The sequence below is a fragment of the Mesoplodon bidens genome (genome assembly GCF_964165515.1).
Source record: "Mesoplodon bidens genome assembly, chromosome: 1".
NCBI lineage: Eukaryota > Metazoa > Chordata > Mammalia > Artiodactyla > Ziphiidae > Mesoplodon > Mesoplodon bidens.
In genome coordinates, this window is record NC_138176.1 from 192553832 (window position 1) to 192576610 (window position 22779).

At 36.9% G+C, this 22779-nt stretch overlaps 1 protein-coding gene across 1 annotated transcript in view; it reads left to right on the top strand.

Annotated features, from left to right (window-relative positions):
• The window catches only part of CDS1 (CDP-diacylglycerol synthase 1), a 70822-nt gene extending 48707 nt beyond the window's left edge, over nucleotides 1-22115 (top strand). Inside the window, exons 6-13 of the mRNA XM_081250846.1 lie at nucleotides 982-1040; nucleotides 2761-2843; nucleotides 4630-4717; nucleotides 7339-7407; nucleotides 10181-10333; nucleotides 11940-12059; nucleotides 14110-14213; nucleotides 19289-22115. Coding sequence (XP_081106972.1) covers nucleotides 982-1040; nucleotides 2761-2843; nucleotides 4630-4717; nucleotides 7339-7407; nucleotides 10181-10333; nucleotides 11940-12059; nucleotides 14110-14213; nucleotides 19289-19418 — 806 coding nt within the window. The 3' untranslated portion in view covers nucleotides 19419-22115. The remainder of the gene's footprint in view (nucleotides 1-981; nucleotides 1041-2760; nucleotides 2844-4629; nucleotides 4718-7338; nucleotides 7408-10180; nucleotides 10334-11939; nucleotides 12060-14109; nucleotides 14214-19288) is intronic.
• Nucleotides 22116-22779: the final 664 nt, after the last annotated feature.

Sequence of the window (22779 nt, forward strand, 5' to 3'; positions counted from 1 at the left end):
AGAATAGAATGCATGGGTAGCTGTTTAGCTGAAATTAAACTTGGCTTATGCATTTCCAGTATCTACTTCTGTAAAAAAATAATTATCTTTAGAACTTTACTGATATATTGGGCAAAAAGTGCCTCATATTGCCTCCCATTATTTAGTATATAATTATTAGATTTCATTTCATTAGGTAGAATTTTTATTTAGTAAAATTTTATGGTAATAAATTTGTAGGATATAAACAGAAACACAAATACTGTTTGTACATCATGAAATTATTAAGAGTATTATGTTTTACTGTAATTATTATAACATGGGTCTGAGAAATTTCAAATCACTCTTAACCTGAATCTTGCTGATGATAGTTTATGGAACCACGAGACTCTTGAGAGTCATTAGGATCTAAGGGTTTAACTCTTTTCTAGCCCCGTGATCCTCAGTAAATTAATAAAGTCCTTTGTGTATTTTTCTTCATCTGTAAATTGGAGATGATAATAGGTACCTACATCATAGGAAGGTTGGAAGGGTTAAATGAGTTAATGCTTATCAAATGCTTAGACAAGAGCCTGGAAAATAGTAAGTGTTCAGTAGATGTCAGCTGTCATAATAATTATTATTAATTTTTATATAGAGATTGAAACATTCTACACAGACATTTGATGGATTGACTAGCAAATAAATTTTAGTGAACTGAAATTCAGGATCTGTTTTTCCATGTCCACACATTAGCAAGGGACTAATTCACTTAATTAATGCAGGAGATGTTTATTGAATTTATGCCATGGACTATATTAGGCATTTTGGAGAATACAGGATCATTTCCCTCAAGAAACTTTTACTTAAAATGCTTAATAGAAGAGCAGGAGAGAGAGCGTATGAGTGAGTAGCTAAATTATAGCTAGGTGTGGTATAGAAATTTGGCTTATATGAGCTCAGTGAATCTTAAACTTTGTAACAAATTATATACAACAAGCCATGTTTTTTGTTCTTGAACAGGTTTCTGCATGTTTGTGCTGAGCTTGGTGAAGAAACATTATCGTCTGCAGTTTTATATGGTGTGTATTAACCATTATTCTGTAGTCACTATATGTAATAAAAACCTTCACCTTTATTTTTTTCTGTAGTGAGAAGATATAATCTAATCTGCTAGTTGCCTAAATGTGAGGGATATTTGAATTTTGGATTACTATTATATATAAAAAGTTGAAGTTGAAAATTTTTTGAGGATTTAACAATTTTAACTGTTTCCAAAGTTTTCCTAAAAACTTTTTCTTTGAATATTTTCAAAGGCTATAAAGTTAAATTCAAGTATTTGGGCTCCCTAAATTTGTAGAAATTTGAAGTGTTTCCACAGTCTCCTGAACAGTTAGTAAGTCTTGGAAACATCTGCCATCTTTTTGTATGGAAAGTAGCTATGTTTACTTGCTCTTAGCCTGGGCATAAGGGGAACAGAGCTTACATTTTCTTGGCAGCTGTGGTTAGTTATACAGTCACATGATTCTTTGTGGCCAAAGATATTTCATTCAGTGTATCATTGAACAGTGTTCAGTGTTTTATGAAGTTTATCATTGTACATGATAACCTTCTCTTATTTCCTTAAAAGGTAGCTAATTATAAGACTGTAAAACGCAAAATGTAGTATTTAGATCTGTGAATTCATGTATTAGTAAGGCTTGTTTTGGATTTGGGGTATATTTCCTATTTTTCATGCTGTGCTTTTTCCCATTAAGACATCCTGCTGAGCACCATAGCTGGGAAATTGTAGTATTTCTTACATTTCTAATTTCTGGGGGTCTTGAGAGGAAAGAGTAAAATTCTCAGTGAAAATCTAGAAACCATCAAGACAAATTAGAAATACTAGAATCTGCTATGAAAATATAAATGGTTCCTATTGGAAAAAAATCATTTATGCATTTGGAAGCAGTCAGGGTAGAAGAGAATTGGATTGTTTAAGCAGATGAAAATTAAAAAAAAAAACCCAACCAATATAATATATTTTTTGCTGAAATGGAAAATAGGTTTATTTTGAATAAATCAAAATCCTAAGAATTTTTGAAAAGTCATAACTTCCAATAAAAATTATGAGACTAGTACATAGAAATGTTAGTGCTTTTTGTTCACAATTTGCTCATACTAATGATGCTAAAAGTAGTTAAAGTGGCCATCTCTCAGGCTAGATGGAATTGATGAAACACAGAGGACTTTGAGAATTTGAAATGGAGTACTGTCATTGCACAGAGCTGTGAAGATCAACTTTCAAGTATGAAAAGATTGAGTTTAAGGGCAATTGATCCCTGCTGGTTTGAATCATTTGAAGTTAGAAATAACTCTTTATGGGAAAATGGTACCATAGTGAACTCAGAGAAAATTCATTTTTAGCATTTCTAATAACTAGAGAATGCAGCCAGAGTAGAGTTTTAGCTCCTATCTGAATGCCACAGCAACACCATAAACTTCTCATTATCATTTTAATCTCATGATTCAAGATTATGGTTTATTTTTTAATATGTCTTTTTTAAATTTAGTAGTGTATCTCAGTATTATTAGCATTCCATTTGTGTATAAATTAAGGTTACTTTGTTAAATGTATTCATGGTTTTCACATCTCAGTAGGTACTAAAATTAATGTAATTTACTAATGGCATTTATTTTGTATGACCTTATCTTATGAAATGTGACCAACAGTCATGCTGGAAATTTGTGTTTCAAAATTGCTTCGTGGGCTGCACTGATCCGTTGTGTTCACTAATTGTTGTATTGTTGTGCTATTAACAGTTCGCATGGACTCATGTCACTTTACTGATAACAGTTACTCAGTCACATCTTGTCATCCAAAATCTGTTTGAAGGCATGATATGGTAAGGGGACAGTATTATGCTGCTTTATATTTAAGTCATAGCACTTTTAAAGCTCTTTTACATTGGACAATGTCTTACAGATTTCTACTAAAATGTACTATTTGTTGTTGCTCTATTCCATTAAAATAGCTTACTGAGTTTTGCTTACTGTTTGACAACTGAAGACAAATGCTTTGTTAACAACTGGAAAACTTCCTTATTCAGGTTTCAAGTAAAATGCAGGAAGTCCTCATAAAAACACCAAACAATTAATTACATTTTCAGGTGTTACTACACCTTAATATGACTTTTTTTAAAAAAACAAAGAATTGCGTTTAAAAAGAGTGTATTGTTTATGTGGGATGCAAAAAAAAAAAAAAAAAGAAAAAAGGGAAACTTTGCTTTTCGGCAAACAATGTGAAAGTTGGGTAAGTTCTACTCTGCCTTTATAATAGGAGTTGGTGTCCAGATTTCGGGTATTTGGACTTGCTATATAAGCAGTGGGTTGCAGATTCAGAAAGCATTTTTATCAGTTAAAAATTAGCTTAAATTATAACAATTATTATAAATTAAAAATAAGAGTGGAGAAAAACTTAAGATTTTAAGAAATCTGACTATATTTTCTCCACATTCTTTTAAAATACAGTAATTAAAATCTTCTATAATTGATGGGTTTATTCAAGATAAATTTGTTCCCTTGACAGGTTTGTGTTTTTTAACCAAGATATGTATGTGCGTGTAAACAATTGGAATCATTTTAAGATCATCTTCCATATACAGACTTTTAGTTGATGGGAGGCAGTTACTGAAATTAGTAGGTTCTGTACAGTTAGTAGGGTTTTAATGCCACTTCAGGCTAAGATAGTATTAAAATTGATAATTTTTCCTGAAAGAGTTTGTATTAAGAGCTTGGTGTAAGTTTATCAGATTATACTGTCTGAACAAATGACTCATTTCTCTTTTGAAAGGCTGTTTTTAAAAAATTCCCTATACCATTGTAACTTGTTCCTGTCAACTGAAAAAAATGCACAACGTGAGCATTGTGAGTTAAGTTTTATTTGGAGCCAAATGAGGACTATAGCCTGGGAGAACAGCCTCTCAGATAGCTCTGAGGAACTGCTGCAAGAGGTCAGAGGGGAGGCTGGTAACACATGGTTTTAGTGAAGGGGGCACGTGCGTCAAGCACACATTTTGGCAGAAGGTCGCTGCTGGTCACAGGGAGCAGACGCAGATGCCTCCGTTAATGATTTTAGTGCTTTTCTAGATATGAGAAGAGGTAAGAAATGGGGCTCATAAAATCTTCTCCTAAAAAATATCTAGCTCTCTGAAGGCCTGTTCTGCCAGTGTTTCCCAGAGCACACAGTGCCGCATTCCTGATCTCCCCGCTGAACTCCTTTCAGGGTGTGTTGGAGGTCAGCGACTGCAGTGGCCGGTGACCTAATCCTTGTAGAGCCAGATGGCGGGTGACAGTTTTTAGTTGGCATTCCTCATAAAACTGAAATTTGAAAGTCCATAGCTATAGAAATTTATTGTTTAATTTTAAAGTTAAGTTGATTATTTAATATTTTCATTAGCAATATTCTTCTCGTATGTTTATAGATTTTGCTCTGCTTAATTGCTAAATGGGCAAATTTGGTTGGTATTTATTGTGTCTGTTAATTAATCTTTTAGTACGTGCTATGTTCTGGGCTAGGCTGCAATGTAATCCAAAGGGTTATTGCATTGGTTCATTATGAGTCATAACCTGTAGAAATAGTTGCCACTTAATCATATGGACTTTTTTCTTTTCTTTTTTTTTTTTTTTAAGGTTCCTTGTTCCAATATCAAGTGTTATTTGCAATGACATAACTGCTTACCTTTTTGGATTTTTTTTTGGAAGAACTCCATTAATTAAGGTAATGGAAAAATACCACAAGCAAACCCTGACCATAACCTAAAAGATTAGCCACTGGAGAAATTCCCAACCATTTGGTGCTGTTGCACATTTTTTATTTCAGAGGTGCTTTGATTTTCCTTAGTTGCCCTCAGCAGCCACAGTGCAGAGGCAGTGATCTGTATTTCCCAATGATTCCGTCTGGTTCTTCATCAGATAGTCTCTTAGCTCCTTGATCATTTCCCCTCTCCCGTGAAGGCTCATGTCATCTTTTTGCTGGTTTCTTTCCCTTGGCTGTCGTGCGGTTCTTTATTCTGCTTCCCAGCAGCCCTCTAAACAGGCCTGTCCTTGACTCTGCTTTCCTCTCAAGCCATCTCATTTATCTCCTCCTTCACCAGATTGTTTGAGAGTGTATATTATACCATCGTCACATACTCATGTCCATTTGAAAGACTTTTTTTTTTTTTTTGCGGTACGCAGGCCTCTCACTGTTGTGGCCTCTCCCATTGCAGAGCACAGGCTCTGGACACGCAGGCTCAGCGGCCATGGCTCACGGGCCCAGCCGCTCCGCGGCATGTGGGATCTTCCTGGACCGGGGCATGAACCCGTGTCCCCTGCATCGGCAGGCGGACTCTCAACCACTGCGCCACCAGGGAAGCCCTGAAAGACTTTTATACCCAAATTTGTTTTAAGAAAAAATTTGAGGTACTACAATAAAACACTGATGAATGATGCAAGTGATAAGGAAAAGTGAAGATAAGTGACAGGAAAGTACACATGAGGAGACCATGTGGTTTTGCCTTAGATTTGGTTCTGTTTACAGTCAATGGAGGCAAAGAAGAAAACGGAGTAATTTATACAGTTCCCATCTTGGGAAAGAAAGAAAGAAACCAACTCCTCATGGAAAAACAGACCTTTTTCTAGAACTGATTTCTTTTTAAAATAAAAATAAAAAAGCTTTCAGGTTGGGGCTACATAGAGGATTCACTCAGTTCAGATATTGGGCAAAGTCTTTTATAACTTTCTGACAAATGCATTAATTGGCTATTTTGATGTTATCACATGAAGGCATTTATGGAGGGACTGAGACAATTGTTCAGATAGAAAACCTGTTTTGTTCAGAGTGATGTAAGGATAGTTTATCATTCCTAGAGGAGTGCGTGGACGGCCTGCCTGTCCTTCAAAAACACCTTCCTTAAATGTGGAAAAGAAAACGCCAATGAATCCTATGTGGGGAAGCCCACATAGGAGTCCAGCACACAGCATTAAGCTGAGCTGTGGGGATACTGGCCAGCAAGCTATATACATTTCTAAAGTCTCTAAAGCTTATTTCAGCACAAGAGCAAGTGGTGAAGTAGTCAAGGCTTTTATACCAGCTGAGAAGTTTTTGGCTTAGGAGCCCTCAGAGGCTGTAGAAGAATCTCACTGTCTGATTTTGAACATCAATTTCTAGTGAATTACCAGGCTGGATTAGTTGTATAATATATGCAGATGTAATTAAGCAAGTTAACCCCTAAATCAATATGATATGGGTCAAGTTAATTCGATGAGCTATCTTTAAAATAATCAGCAGGCACTTCTGAATTTGAGTCAACTCCTACTTCATGACAATAATACTGAACTATCCTAGGAGACAGTGTATATCAGTCACTTCTCTATGGCGGAATTGTCAGATTGGTCAAGAAAGCCTTGGTGCTCTATAAACTTCAGGACAAGAGCTCATGTAGTTTAGCATATCACCCATTTCTATCTCAGAAACTTCCCTCCGATATTTATTTGGCTTCTGTTCCCATTGATCCACTGAAAGGAATATCACAGAGGCCGTCAGTGATCTCCTGACGATCATAGCCCCGTACTGAGTCTTTATCTTACGGAGAGCCTCAGCCAGTTAGCACTGTCTACTCCTAAATCTTTTTCTCCTGCCCCTGCTTCACCAAGTTCTAGACTTTCTTCCAGATTTCTCTCCCTGAATGCTCCATGGACTAATAAACAATAGCCGGAATCTGAAACAAACGGTATTCTCAGAAGCCCAATATGTTTCTTCATGGAGAAAGACATATATAGTGACTAAAGGAGGGAGGATATGTGCATACTTGTGAGGCAAATACTGTACCTAGGGCTATGGAGCTTTTTTGCCATTTCAGAAAGAGGACTGTTGTAAGCTTGGCATTTGGGAATATATGAAAGTCTGGGGTGCTGCAGAATCCATGTTTTGTTATACTCATTCTATTTTTGATCAGTAGTAGGTCAACACAGACCATGTATACTTAGAATGAATGAATATATCTCATCCTTATTACATTATTCTGGGGGTTTATATAAGCATGAACATTACGGGACATTTATTTTAGCATAGAGTTTATAGTCCTTTGAGTGAAAAAAGCAAATTGAGGCTATTTACAGAAACAAACATATTCACACTATGTAGGATGTCTGAAGGCCTAATATGTGTTCGACTCTACTAGAGAGATTTGCACAAATAAATCACCATCATGGACTGAAGGAAAAAGGGTTGCAAAGCCTTTCCAATACAAAAAAAAAGAAGGAGAGAGGTACAAGGTATTATGGGAATTTATTGAACATATGTATCTGTGTGTTTTGTGAGTGCAGTAACTCTTTCTAATTCTATTTGGCCTTTTTCAGTTGTCTCCTAAGAAGACTTGGGAAGGATTCATTGGCGGCTTCTTTTCCACAGTCATCTTTGGATTCATTGTGAGTTTCACTAGGATTTTTATTTTATTTATATTTTGAAAAGTGGTAGCAAGTTTATTAGTCTATTCTAAACCTAAAAGAATTAAAACAGAAAATGCTAATAATGTATTAACTGAAGCCCACTAGACAGAATCCACAGGCATACCTCAGAGATATTGCAGCTTCAGTTCCAGGCCACCACAATAAAGCGAGTATTGCTATAACGCAAGTCACGTGAATGTTTTGGTTTCCCAGTGAATATAAAAGTTACAGTTACATTATACTGTAGTCTATTAAGTGTGTACTAGATTAAGTCTAAAAAAAACCAGTGTACATACCTTAATTTTAAATACTTTATGGCTAAAAAATGCTAAGCCTCATCTGAGCCTTTGCTGAGTCATAATCTTTTTGCCAGCGGGGGTCTTGCCCAGTTGTTAATGCTGCTGATTGATCAGGGTGGTGGTTGCTGAAGGTGGGTGGCTGAGGCAGTCTCTTGAATACGACAGCAAGGAGGTCTGCTACATCGATCGTCTCTTCTTTCATGAAGGATTTCTCTGTAGCATGCAAGGCTGTTTGATAGCACTTTACCCTGCTCAGTAGAACTTCTTTCAGAATTGGAGTCAACCCTCTCAAACTCTGCAACTGCTTTACCAACTACGTTTATGTAATATTCTAAATCCTTTGTTGTCATTTCAACAGTCTTCACAGCATCTTCACCAGGAATACAGTTCATCTCAAGAAACCACTTTGTTTACTCATTCATAAGAAGTAATTCCTCAGCCGTGAACGTTTTATAATGAGATTGCAGCAATTCATTCCCCTCTTCAGGCTCCACTTCTAATTCTCTTGCTATTTTACCACATCTGTAGTTACTTCCTCCACTGAAGTCTTGCAGTTGGAAAAATGGTACCATTAGACTTGTTTGAGGCAGGGTTGCCATAGGCCTTCAATTTGTGAAAAACACAGTACCTGTGAAGCACAATAAAGTGCGTGCAATAAAACGAGGTATGCCTGTACTCTATAGCCCAGTAACTCTCCTCATCCTAACCTCATATTAGAACCACCTGGGGAGCTTACACAACACCTATGTCCTAGCCCTCTCCCAGGTCAATTAACTCCCTCAGCTGATTCTCATATAAAGCTAGGCTGTTGTGTTTTGGTAGTTTCTAAGAGCTGTTCTGCCTTGTGGGTGCACAGGTGCTGGGAGGGGTGGTGGCTTTGAATAAAAGCAGAGAATGCAAATGATATTGAAGAGTTCTGTCTCTTTAACACATGCCAGCTGCTTGGGCTAGTGGGTGCTTACTGCTGAGTCCAGTTTACAGAAAAAGCTTGTTAAAAATAATTGATGTTTACTTTTAGCTATGAATAATGGATATTGTTAATGTTTTAAAAATTAGTGTACAATTATGGAATTTAGGTTTTTATTCAAAGGTGTCTTGTGAGAAATCAAAAAAGGTACAGAAAAATGGCTGGATATAAGATAAATATACCAAAAAAAATTACTGTCAGGAAGTTTAATTTTTTAAGAGTCTTGTCCCTAACAGTTCTAGAATATATTCTATAGCCAAATATAGAGTGACTAATAACAACATAGAGCTTTGAGAGGGAGCAAATATACAAATAAATGGAAATGGGCCAGGCTGGAGGGGAAAACCACCATAATTCCTGTTTATCAGTGTAGTTCATTCTCAATGAAAATTGCAGTAGAATTAAAAAAATTATTCCAGTGTTTATTTGTTAGAATATCAGTGAGGTAATAACTGATGAACAGAATAATGAAAAGGGATCTGGTCCTGTCCAATGATTATACATTATGAAGAAGGGATTATTAAGTTAAATACTACTACAAGAATCTGGTATCATTAAAGACAATTTAGAAATACTACAAGAACAGCCATATCATTGGAAGAAAATAAAGAGCTATCCTATAAGAATGTAATGCATGACAAAATAAGGAGGAGGGAGCTTATATTTTTTTTAATAAGTAATTTTGAGGAAACTGGTTGTTTGGAAGCAAAATCAATTTATATCCATTTCTAGTGTCATATATGCACTTCTATTAACCATTTTTGAGCAGTATAATGGTGTGAATGTCTGTAAAAGAAAGAAAATGAACTATTGTCTAGCAATTTAAATTTATAATAAGATATTTTGTTTTTATGTATCTTCTTCCATGGCTGAGGACAGCTAGTTTTAAAAACTGCAGTGATGTGTCCAGGGAAAGAATAATTTAGTCAACATTGTCTGGGTTGGTTAAGAACAATGGTGTTTTTCACCTGTGCTGTTTTCTTAGTAATTTTGAATCACTGTTTATTTTTTTAATTGATGAAATTAATATAACCTTTATGCAAGAAACTTTAGTCCTGTACTCTCCCATACCTTTATAATTGTTAGCTTCTGCTGACATTAAATGTGTTCTTAAAAAAAGTAAAACCTTGCTATAATGCTTGTCTAAATGTTCAAATCGGCTTCTTTTTCTCACTTTCCCCTTCCCTCTTTTTTATTGTGGTTATACTGAGATTATAATCATACTGATTTCCAAAAACTTTTGTTTTCTAATGGCTTTTTAAAGTCTTTTATTCCATCGGTTATGGTCATTTCACTTTGAAAATACATGGCAGGATGTGAATGCGAGGAAAATTTGGCATTCTGTTTCTGGCCTTTCTGACACATAACATATATACATTTAAAAATTTTTATATATATACACACACACGCACGCACACACACACACACATACATACATACAGATATTTTCATTCAATGTTTTACGAACGCTTGCTTTGTTATTTAGGCCGCTTACGTGTTATCCAAATACCAGTACTTTGTCTGCCCAGTGGAATACCGAAGTGATATAAACTCCTTCGTTACAGAATGTGAACCCTCAGAACTTTTCCAGCTTCAGAGTTATTCACTTCCTCCCTTTTTGAAGGCATTGTTGAGACGGGTAAGATAAACATGGTGGGGATCCTCCCTCCCAAAGATTAAGCTTCATTTATTGCAAGAGATGGATTTCTGCAGAATTTTTAACTCTGTAATACAGATCACTGTCTGCTTGGCATCAATCATATATTCTATCCCCTTGTGATTTCCCTTTTTTGTATATAAAGTGAATATTACTATCACAAACCAGTTGTCTGTTAGAAACTTACTTGCCTAATGGTTTGAGTACTGGTGGTAATTTATCTTGAAAACATTTTTAAATGTCTCTTAGATTTCTACAAATCAAACAAGTTATAATGAGTTTCACGTGTAACTGGTATAAATTGACTCAATTTAAAACTTAATTAAAATTCACCAGCTCAAAAATTACTTGATTTTTAGGAGACTTTTACTATTACAGAAAGCTGCTGTTTCTAAAAATCAGTTTCCCTTCCAAAAGCACACTGCTGCCATTTAAAGGCAACGTTGAAGGATGTTGACGTGCTGTCTAGTAGATCCCTGCTGATCTATGCTACTAGGACTAGTGGGTGGTTGGTTAAAGTGGGGAATCAAATAATTGTGTGTGTGTGTGTGTACACATGAATGCATCTGAAACGTTTATTATTTATTTGGCCGTGCTACACAGCTTGCGGGATCTTAGTTCCCTGACCAGGAATTGAACCCTGGGCTCTGGCAGTGAAAGCGCCAACTCCTAATCACTGGACCTCCAGGGAATTCCCTGAAATATTTAACTTTTAACTAAAGTTAATTTTTGAGAAGAAGGTTAACCAACAAATTATTTCTCTACTTGAGGGCTCAATACATTGATTCCAAGAATTTTTTCAGTGTCCAAGCCATCTATTATCTGCTGTAAAACTCTTTGATACTGCTAATCTTTGATTGGGGCAAGGCCGTTGCGTTCCTTTGCGAACAGGTCCAAAGATTGGAGTTCTTAGTGATCTTTCTTAAACCACACCCGTTATGCACTCTCTACAATTTGTAGTTTCAGTTTATTTAAAGTGGAGTAAGAACTAAGAATTTACAAAATAATTTGACTGCAGAATTCTCAATTTTTATGGTTTCCTCCCCAAATCTTTTATAATTGTCTTGCTGATGCTAATTTTGGTAGTCTTTTTAAGCATTTTATTTTCAGGTGTTTCCACAGCATTTAACTTAATTTTAAGAGAAAGACCAACTTTTCCCTCATTTGTCATATAAAATTAAAGTGAAATAAAATACAAATACAAAATACATTATATAATTACAAAAACAGAGTGCTACTGGTAAAAAACAAATGTCAGAAATTAACTGATTCTTGGTAAGCCTATGACCCAAGTGATGTAGAAGTTTCTAGACAGATTAGAAAAGTAGCCTATCAGATTTTAGCACACCAGGCGCTTTCAGTACGCTTACAGAGGGAATAGGGAGTGCAGGCTGAATAAGCAGAGTGGTAAGGAGAGCTTACACATTTATTATTTCCTATGATCTTGAAAGTTTGTGAAATTAACAAAAATATGGCATGTGCTTTGACTTAGTGTTTATATATAATGGCTCTGAGTTTAGGTGGCGTGCTCGAATACATTTTTCATGCAGTTAGCCCCAACCCCTCTCCTTTTTTTTTCCCTCTTTAGGAAACAGTAAGTTTGTATCCTTTCCAGATACACAGCATTGCTCTTTCCACATTTGCATCTTTGATTGGCCCATTCGGAGGTTTCTTTGCCAGCGGATTCAAAAGAGCTTTCAAAATCAAGGTATGTGTTTTAGATTCTTTGCTACAGTGTTACAGAATATAATTAGAGAATGTAATATAGTTGGAATTTGGTTCTCTTTTGGTCTCCCGCAATCAGCCTGTGGGCAAAAACCTTTCCACCCTATTTGTGTCAGCCTCACAGAGTATATATTCTTTCTTGTTAGGTTTTGGTCATGCCGTGTTAATACATTTTAAAGTGTTATATCACCTTCTTTTCTAGAAATGGCATGTGTCACTTAATGCTGGGACAGGCACAGAATCTTGGTCCTTCAAGTGTTCATCCAAGAATCCAGCTATGAATTGTCTAAGTTTAGTGTCCTGTCACAGTCTCAAGTGAAGGGAAGTGCAAGAGAGCCTTTGGATATGTAACTGTCCATTCTGCTGAACCAAGGGTCAGCAAACTCTTTCTGTAAAGGGCCAAATCATACGCTAATAGCAGCAATATTGCAAACTGCTCAGTTCTGAAGTCTTCCACTGTAGTGTGAGAGCCCCGTGGACAATACATCAATGAATGGGTGTGGCTGGGTTCTAATAAAACTGTACTTACAAGAAACAGGTAGTGGGCTGGAATTGGTCTGTGGGACATATTTTGCTGATCCTGTTCCAGATACTTAAAATTAGCCCTATGTTTTGTTTAACTTAAATTCTCATAAAATGAGATATATTTGGCCTGTTATCTTAACTCTCCTCACATGGCTTCACTAAGTTAAGACTGAATGTTTGCCATTGGGAGTTAGAGAGTGGCTACTGAAGGTGGGGTGGTCAGGGCGGGCTTCTCTGAGGAGGTGGCATTTGAGCAGGGATATCAGGAAGGGAAGAGAATGAGTCCTGCAGAGAAATCGAAGGAAGGGAGTTCCAGCAAGTGCAAAGGAGTAGAGGAGATCAGCCGCTGGAAGGGGAAGAGGAACACTGTGGCCATGGTAGGGAGTAGGCGGTCAGACTACAGAGTGGTGGCCAGATCCCAGAGGTCAGGGAAATAAATACGCGAACTCAGCGCGCACTTGCAATGGGGAAGATACTAGATTAGGTGGAATGCAATACGCAAAAGTGTACAAGATGTTGTCCCTGTTCTCATGATGCTCACCACCTACTAGGGGAGATAATACACAACCACAAAGAACCGTAGCAATAGCTATGCAAGACGAGAGGCCTGTAAAGGCTGCAAACAGCAAAGCGGGATGGAGTTACCACGGCTCTATTGTGCTTGGGTTAGTAGGGAAGAGAAGGAAGGAAATGTGTTGGCAAAAATTAACCAAAGAGTTTTTCAATAGTTGTTTTAAACAGAGAAATGTTATGTTTAGAATGGTCTCCAATCCAAGGTTTCTTGGTGAATGGTGAGGTTTCTTTTCATGTCTGAAATGAAGGTATAATCGCTGTTGCATTTTAGAGGTTTTTAGGCTGCTTGAGTAAACGAGAAGGACAATTAGTCATTTCCATTTCCTGGGCCCTGACACATGTGGATGGATCTATACAGGGTCAATCTGCAGAGGCTTACTAACCATTCCCTTAATTTGGCCATTTAATGGACTAACATGTCCCAAATGAACTATCTATTTTGATTTCCTTTTTACCCCAACACATTAAAAAAAAATTATCACAGTAAAATATTTATTTCAGAGTAAGAACCATTAGGATAAACATGAGCTAGAACCAGTTGTATATCTGTCAACAACGCTAAAATAGCTCCCCAAATAGTTTGTGATTAAACGGAAGAGCCGGCTATAAGATTAGATTAGTAATAGCTGATAGCATTTTTGATTTAGAAAAAGTTTTATTAACTAAAAAAATTTAGTGCTAGATTTAATTAATATTTAATTAGTGTTATTTGAAAGCTGTGGGTCAATTCAGTAGTCATTCTAACATGGGCACATATTCCAAAGATGCAGTTTTAATCTGTTGGACATGTTCTAATAAGTTTGTATTTAGTGGGAAAATCCAATAGTAAAGTATTTTCCTTAAAGTCCGTGATGTCAAGGAGACATTTACAGAGAGGAATTTTACAGCAGGTGATTTTTTTGAAAAGTTACTAATATGTTTGTTTTTTTCTGAAGGATTTTGCAAATACCATTCCTGGACATGGCGGGATAATGGACAGATTTGATTGTCAGTATTTGATGGCAACTTTTGTGCATGTATACATCACAAGTTTTATAAGGTACTTCTAGATTTGTAAAAAATGTTTTATTAGATGATTTCTTGGAGTTCTCATTTTGATAGGCATTAGTTTGAATTAGTTACTTTTTTTGTCATTGGTAATCTATAACAGCAAAGGGAATGGTGGCTCCTGGAACTGTGTCACACTGTAGCCTTGGGCAGTATGATTAAATTATAATTATTTCCCTTACATTAGAACAAGTTAAAAAATAGTATATGTCATAGTCTTATAGGGCTGAGTTAAGATTCATTTAGAGTGGGTGAATGGTACTAGATTTGGAACAGCAGGAGATTTAATTTCTCAACTGTGGACATTGTGGTGACAGTGAACCCTAAGAGTTACTTAAAAAGGAGGAGGACATAATGATTCATCCAGTCCACCAGTTATTGCTTGAGTGCCTGCTATGTGTTGGGGAATGTTCTGGGCACAGATATAGCAGAGAACAAAACAAACCAAGTTCCTGTCCTTAGGGCTTATTTTCTTCCTGGGGAGTTGGAGGGAGAAGGGGCAGAAGTGGAGAACAAACAAATGTAGCTCGTTTGGTGGTTATAAGAGCCACGGAGAAAAGCAGAGCAGTCTGAGGGATTATGGGTGTGTATGGGGTGCAGGTGGGGAGTGGAGAGGCGGGGAGGGGTAGGTGGAGGGTGTTGCTGTTTTGTATGGGGTGCTTTATTCTCATTACTAAACTTTAATGTTTTGGATCTGCCCTGAAATGCCAGTTTGAGGTGTGAAAGCTAACCACATCAACCACATGTTAACTTTATATGCCACGGTCTCTACTGGTGTCTGAGCCTAGAAAACCTGTATTTCCTTTAGAGTTATGTGGATTGAAACTCATATTTATAGGTCCCTAAATATGCATTTTAAATATATACCCATAGTAGTGTGAGCATTTCTGTATTAACTTTTATTTTCCTTGAGCCGTCTTGTTAGTTTATCTATTTCATTAATCTTTTCAAAGAATCACATTCTGACTTTACCTTTCTCTGCTGTGTATTTGTTTCCTATTTCATTGATGTCTACTCTCATCTTTTATTCCTTTATCTTTTTTAAAAACTGTGTTGCCGTATAGTTGATTTACAATGCTGTGCTAGTTTCAGGTGTACAGCAAAGTGATTCAGTTATACAAATATTCATTCTTTTTCAGACTCTTTACCCATATAAGTTATTATAGAATATTGAGTAGAGTTCCCTTTGCTATACAGTAGGTCCTTGTTGGTTATCTATTTTATATATAGTCGTGTGTGTGTGTTAATCACAAGCTCCTAGTTTATCGGCCCCCCCTCCTCCATGTTTCTCCTTTGGTAACCATACGTTTGTTTTCGAAATCTGTGAGTCTGTTTCTGTTTTGTAAATAAGTTCATTTGTAAAAATTAGATTCCACATATGAGTGATATCATATGGTATTTGTCCTTGTCTGACTTACTTCACTTACTTTACTTAGTACGATAATCTCTAGGTCCATCCGTGTTGCTGCAAATGGCATTATTTTGCTCTTTTTTATGGCTGAGTAATATTCCATTGTATATATGTACCACATCTTCTTTACTCCTCTGTCAATGAACATTTAGGTTACTTCCATGTCTTGGCTATTGTACCATAGTGCTGCAGTGAATATTGGGGTTGCATATATCTTTATGAATTATGGTTTTCTCTGAACATATGCCCAGGAGTTAGATTGCTGGATCATATGGTAGTTCTGTTTTTAATTTTTTAAGGAACCTCTGTACTGTTCTCCACAGTGGGTTTACCAATTTATATCCCCACCAACAGTGTAGGAGGGTTCCCTTTTCTCCACACCCTCTTTAACATTTATTGTTTGTGGACTTTTTGATGAGGGGCATTCTGACTGGTGTGAGGTGATACCTCATTGTAGGTTTTTTTTTTTTTTGATTTTTAAATTTTTTTTTATACAGTAGGTCCTTACTAGTTATCCATTTTATACATATTAGTGTATACATGTCAATCCCAATCTCCCCATTCATCACACCACCACCACCATCACCCCCCCCACCACTTTCCCCCCTTGGTGTCCATATGTTTGTTCTCTACATCTGTGTCTCTATTTCTGCCCTGCAAACTGGTTCATCTATACCATTTTTCTAGGTTCCACATATATGTGTTAATATACGGTATTTGCTTTTCTCTTTCTGACTTACTTCACTCTGTATGACAGTCTCTAGATCCATCCACATCTCTACAAATGACTCAGTTTTGTTCCTTTTTCTGGCTGTACCTCATTGTAGTTTTGATTTGCATTTGTCTGATAATTAATGATGTTGAGCATCTTTCCATGTGCTTCTTGGCCATCTGTATGTCTTCTTTGGAGAAATGTCTATTTAGATCTTCTGCCCATTTTTTGACTGGGTTGTGTTTTTTTTTGACATAGAGCTGCATGAGTTGTTTTGTATATTTTGGAGATTAATCTCTTGTTAGTCACTTCATTTGCAAGTATTTTCTCCCATTCTGTGGGATGTCTTTTCGTTTTGTTTGTAGTTTCCTTTGCTGTGGCAAAGCTTAAGTTTAATTAGGTCCCATTTGTTTATTTATTTTTGTTTTTATTTTCATTACTCTAGGAGGTGGATCCCAAAAGATATTGCTGCAACTTATGTCAAAGAGTGTTCTCCCTATGTTTTCCTCTCAGAGTTTTATAGTGTTCAGCCTTATATTTAGGTCTTTGATCCATTTTGAGTTTATTTTTGTGTATGTATAGTGTTAGAGAATGTTCTAATTTCATTCTTTTACATGTAGCTGTCCGCTTTTCCCAGCACCACTTATTGAAGAGACTGTCTTTTCTCCCTTATATATTCTTGCCTCCTTTGTCATAGATTAATTGACCATAGGTGTGTGGGTTTACTTCTGGGCTTTCTGTGCTGTTCCATTGATCTATATTTCTGTTTTTGCATCCTTTATCTTTCTTTAGGTTCAATTTTCTGTTCCTTCTCAAGCTTCTTGAGATAAAGCTTAGATTACTGATTTTCAGCTTTCTTGTCTAATATATTTATCTAACATTATATATTTCCTCTTAACTACTGCTTTTTGAGTGCTCTTTTAAAGTACTTTCAAGTATTCTCATCCCACGTTATATATGTAGTTTCATTATTCAGATACAAATATTTACTGATTTCCAGTTCTGTATCTTCTTTGACATGGGATTATTTAGAAGTATATTGATTTGCTTCCAAAGAAATGGAGATTTTCTCATTCTCCTTCCTTTATTGATTTTTTGCTTTAATTCCACTGTGGTCAGCAGTGTCTTTATTACTTCAGTATTAATATTTGTCATGACTTGTTTTGTGCCCAGGCATATTGTCTACTCAGATATACATTGTATGTGCACATGAATCAAATATGCATTGTGCAGTTTCAGGATTAGTGTTGTAAGTCACCTGGGTGAAGTTCAGCTAAATCCTCTGTACTGGTTTTTTGGTTTGTTTTTCCATCTGCTTGTTCTGTATCAGTTACGAAGAGAGCTTTGTCAGAATCTCCCAGTTTTTGCTTTATATACATTGAGGTTGTATTAGGTGTCCACACATTTAGAACTCGTGTCTCACTGTTGAATCACTCTTAGTATCATTCTATAATGTCCATCTTTATATACTACTTGTTTAAAGCTTATTTTGTTGAATATAAGTATAGCTACATCAGCCTTCTTATTAGTGTTTGCATAATATTTCTTTATCTATCCTTTTTCCTTATATTTAAAGTGTTTCACTTTTCTCACAAGGATTTTCTTTTTTTTATAACCCAGCTGACTATCTTTGTCTTTTTGTGTGTGTGTGTGGTACGCGGGCCTCTCACTGTTGTGGCCTCTCCCGTTGCGGAGCACAGGCTCCGGACGCGCAGGCTCAGCGGCCATGGCTCACGGGCCCAGCCGCTCCGCGGCATGTGGGATCCTCCCAGACCGGGGCACGAACCCGTGTCCTCTGCATCGGCAGGCGGACTCTCAACCACTGCGCCACCAGGGAAGCCCTCTTTGTCTTTTTAATTGGAGTATTTAATCCATTTGCATATGATTTATTTACTGATATATTTGAGTATTAGTAATTAGTGGCTTTAAATCCTTAGAACTCTTTATTTGCAGAAGATGGCAGCTTTTAGAGCATTAACTCATACTTTTTTTTTTTATCTGCTGTTCTCTCAGAAGGGAAAAGTCATGCTGAGCCATGTTGTCCTCCATTTGAAAGTACACATTTAGACGATTAGAAATACAGTGCTAGAGCCAGTGTGCAACTAGCTGGGAGCCCCTGCTGACAATTTTGCATTTAGCTGAACTTGCTAGAATAGCCTTCCTTTCCTCTGTGGGCCCTACTCTGGGTTTATGTTAGGAAGTTGCTGAATCTTTTGAAGAAATTTAAGGCAAGCTGTGTCCTGACTTGAGTAGACTGTTGCTGTGAGAGACATATGGCTTCAGGTTTTTGGCAAATGAGTTGAGCCACGTGTACAAAGGTGACCCATGGGACGGCTAATCCATGCTATTGTGTAATAAGTCATAAATTTAATTACCCATGTAAATGTCTTTCTCAGAGAATTCTGTGCCATTATCCATCTTGCTTTTTCTCATTGGATTTCCCTAATCCCTCTCCACAAAAAGTAAGCTCACTCCGGTTTTCCTTTTCAAGTGGATTGTAGAAATTGCAGAGAACAATACATCTACATCAGTCTGAATTAGGTTCATTCTGGTTTATCCTCATCTACCAGGAATGGTCCTTTTTTTTTACAGAATGGTTTCTGTGTCTTGTCCAATCTCAGGATTTGCCTTTTTGCGGATTTTTGTGGAACTTAGATCTGCACTCCCTAAATTGCCTCGTGTTGTTCCTGTCTTCTGTGTTTGTGCATTCTTCCCACATCTAGACTGTACGCCTCTCAATGCAGATAGTTCTAGGGTTTTTTTTTTTCTCCCTTTGACACTGACATTGGGCATTAAAGTGGGCTCTGATCAAGAGCTGTTTCAATTCTGTAAAGATTGATTCTCTGCACTTAAATGCATGGTTTATTTTAAATTACAAGTATATGCTTCCTTTAGCTCTCTTAGAATAATAGTGTGAACTTTGTCTTTTCTGCTCTGTTATCAGGGGTCCAAATCCCAGCAAAGTGCTACAGCAGTTGTTGGTGCTTCAACCAGAACAGCAGTTAAATGTATACAGAATGCTGAAGACTCATCTCATTGAGAAGGGAATCCTACAGCCCACCTTGAAGGTATAACTGGATCTGGAGAGGGAAGGACTGACAATAAAGAATTCTACAGGAAAGCACCAAAGGATGACATTTTGTAATTGTACAGAAAAATGTTGAAAATGCAATAGATTGAAGTTTTACAGACATGAATGTTTCTTCTCTGAAATTACTGTGAATATTTAACACTTATTTGATCTAAGTTATGAAATAAGTAGCAAATGCCAGGCAAAATATCCTGTACTTTTTCTAAGTGTATTTTCTGATGTTAACTTCCTTCCCATTACTTGCTAGGTTTCATCACTTAAAAGACTTGTGTTTCAAAGAGTCACAACACTATGAGTAAATTGAGGATGTCTTGAGATTGCATCTGGCAGTGTGCCCTTTGCACAAATATTTACTTTTGTAGTCGGAGCTGCTCTTCATTTCAGCAAAATGTTTTATGTAAGGCACAATAGGAAGTTAGTTCTCCTCTACTTCCTCCTCTTTCAGTCTGAAGTATTTTCTGAAGGGCTGAGTTGGATCCAAAAAAGAAAGACTGTCCACTTTTCAAAGAAGTAAGTAATCATTTGCCAGGGAAAAACATTCCACTTTTAGGTAAGTTTGAAATTCGAAAGAGAGAGGCTGAAATTTCTACCATTATTGGTTTGCCAGAAAGAGCAGACATCAGACTCTACTTTGATCAAATTGTTTGGAAAAACATAACCTTCTCAAAAACTTTCAGGAGAAACACAGGAGAATTCTGCTATGAAGAACATATGTTCCCATCCTCCACCCATGATCGCAACAGACAGTAGCTCAGGAGGCAGCACTGGACGATGACACATGCATAGCCCACCTCTTGGTTGAGTTCTCCGCTTTTGTTTCCCTGTGAACTGGTTTCCATAAGTTCTGTAGCCACGAGCATCAGTACATAGGGTGGTGAGTAGGGGTGGTGAATGAGGCAGAGCAGGGGGTGCTCAGTTGAGCGAGAGTGACCCGTCCCCGGATGCGGCTCAGCACGCCTGGGTCCTGGGCACCTACCTCTTAGTTCCCGTGGAGCCCACTGGACACTCACCTGGGAAGAAGCGAGATCTGCCGGGAAACCCAATCCCAGACTAACTCCATGGTAGCAGCTAATTTTTTTCGCATTCTTCTTTCACATCATGTCAGAAAATCTGAGGCCATCACTGATTTTTTTTTTTTTTTCTTTCAACAATGAAAATCAAGCAGAAGTGATTCCCACCAAGAACAAAAAGCACACGAATGCCAAACCTTTCCTTTGGGGGACTGGACACTGTACCCAGATGAGAATAACTTTCTTCTCAGTGGATGTAAATAAGCTATTGTTGCTGTGTCCTCTCTACAGCTGTATTTATTGTACTGAACAGTCAGCACTGAAACCTTCAAAAATTGCCTAGTGCTCCTTGGCTAAATGTTCAGAGGAAAAATAGATATATTTTAAGAATGTTTTGCTAATGAAAAGAGTAAATATTTTTGTTTAAATCAGAAACAAATTTCAATTCTTTTATAGTTCTGTTCTACTACTCAAAAAAAAAAAATCGCAGATATGCCTGGGTTCCACAGATGTCATCTATAACTAGCAGCCTCATCATGTGTACTCCATGATTATGGTGGATATAGTTAAAGTCAGTCCCAAGAGTCTCATTTCTTGGCTTGGCATGCACTCAGTCAGTTCATTGCCACTGGATGTGTGCAGTCAGCATTATTTCACACTATTCCATAAAAATTTAGAATTGGCATTGGAGGTATTATTACAGAAGGAAGTGATCATTTTTAAAATCAGGTTACCCTCAAGTTAATTTTCAACATTGCTCATTTTTACTTGCTGCATTAAAAGCTCCAAATGTAGATCATAAAAGAATTTACTTACCAAAATTAAAAAAATAAAATTTTGTAATAGGAACTTATGTTGAAAACATGGTGAATTGCACTGTAAGAACTTGGAGATATGCAGTTCCCTCTGCATTTTTCTTCAAAGTGATGAGTGAGGCACTGCAAAACAGAATTATGAGCACATTACTGAATACATATTATAAAATCAATATTATGGTTAACAAAATATGAAGCTAGAAATATTTGGGGTCACAGTAATAGCTATCCTCTAATACATTTAGAGTTGGGTGTATATTATTCTATATGTAAAAAAGTAAATTCTTAATTTTAACAGCACTCTAAAGGTTGACATTTTTAGTGTACTTTTATAGCATGTATATTAAAATAGAATATATTTTATCAAGAATATACTTTAGCAAAGATTGCCATAAAACCCTGACTTTTGATCATTTTTATATTTGCACTCTGAACAGGGTTTAAATTCCAGTGTAGCAATGTGATGGCAGAAAAATGAAAGACTAGGAACTTCCTTTACAGTAATGGCTAATTGTTCCAAATTTGCTATTTGGAGAGGTACTCTAATGGTACTAACTGCTTAGTACAAATGTTTCCTCAGTGCTTTTCCCCTTGTGGTGGTGGGTATACATTTTACTGTCTGAGAGTAAAAAGACGACACACACACACACACCACCATTTTATTCTCATTTTATAGTATCTCTTCATTTGTAATTTGGTTTGAACAAAGATAGTATCACCTTGTTCAGGGGAAAAGAAAAAGTGGAAACAGTGTATATACTGTATATGAGTGGGAGGTAGCTTTTGATATGTGTCAATCAGTTCTCTGAACCTTTTACTGAAACTGAGATAGGAAAATAAAACTGAAACAAATCACATTTTGACTCTGTTGTGCCATTTTTCTCTTTGGAGAGGAAACATTCATTCAACTAGTGTTTACAAAATGACAAATACAGAAATACTGTATACTGTGTATATTTCATCACCGATACCTACAGTGACATCTTCAGGGCTGGGAATAAATAAGTTCTGGTGATCACTGAACATGTGTGTTTGTCGAGAGGTGATGTCCTCTTAATTGAAAGAGCACCGAATTTCTAGGGTACTTCTTAGTTTATAATTATTTATTTTTGTGAATCTTTGATCCAGTCACCACTAGAGCTTTAAGCTACTTGGACAGTGAGTGGCGTCTGTTTTGATGGCCACTGTGTCCCCAGTGTCTGGCTCAATGCCGGCAACTCCCTAGGCCCTCAAGCTTCTGAACAAATGAAAGGTTTGGGGTCTGAAGACCCAACTGTGCACATTCTCATTTGTGTCTCTTGGACAGCCCCTCCACACTCATCCCCGTTTTCAATTTTGTGTGGTTCTAAGATGGGCTTCATTATTCTTAGTTCCTAGGGTGGTTTTAAGGGTTAAGTGAAAACTCCTATGAATGTGCCTTTGTGTTCAACATAGAGGAGTTGATCCTGAGTTCCTTCCTTCTTCCTATCTGCTCCTCTCCTGTTGTCCGTCTCCACTGGGAAGAGACAGTTTGATAGGA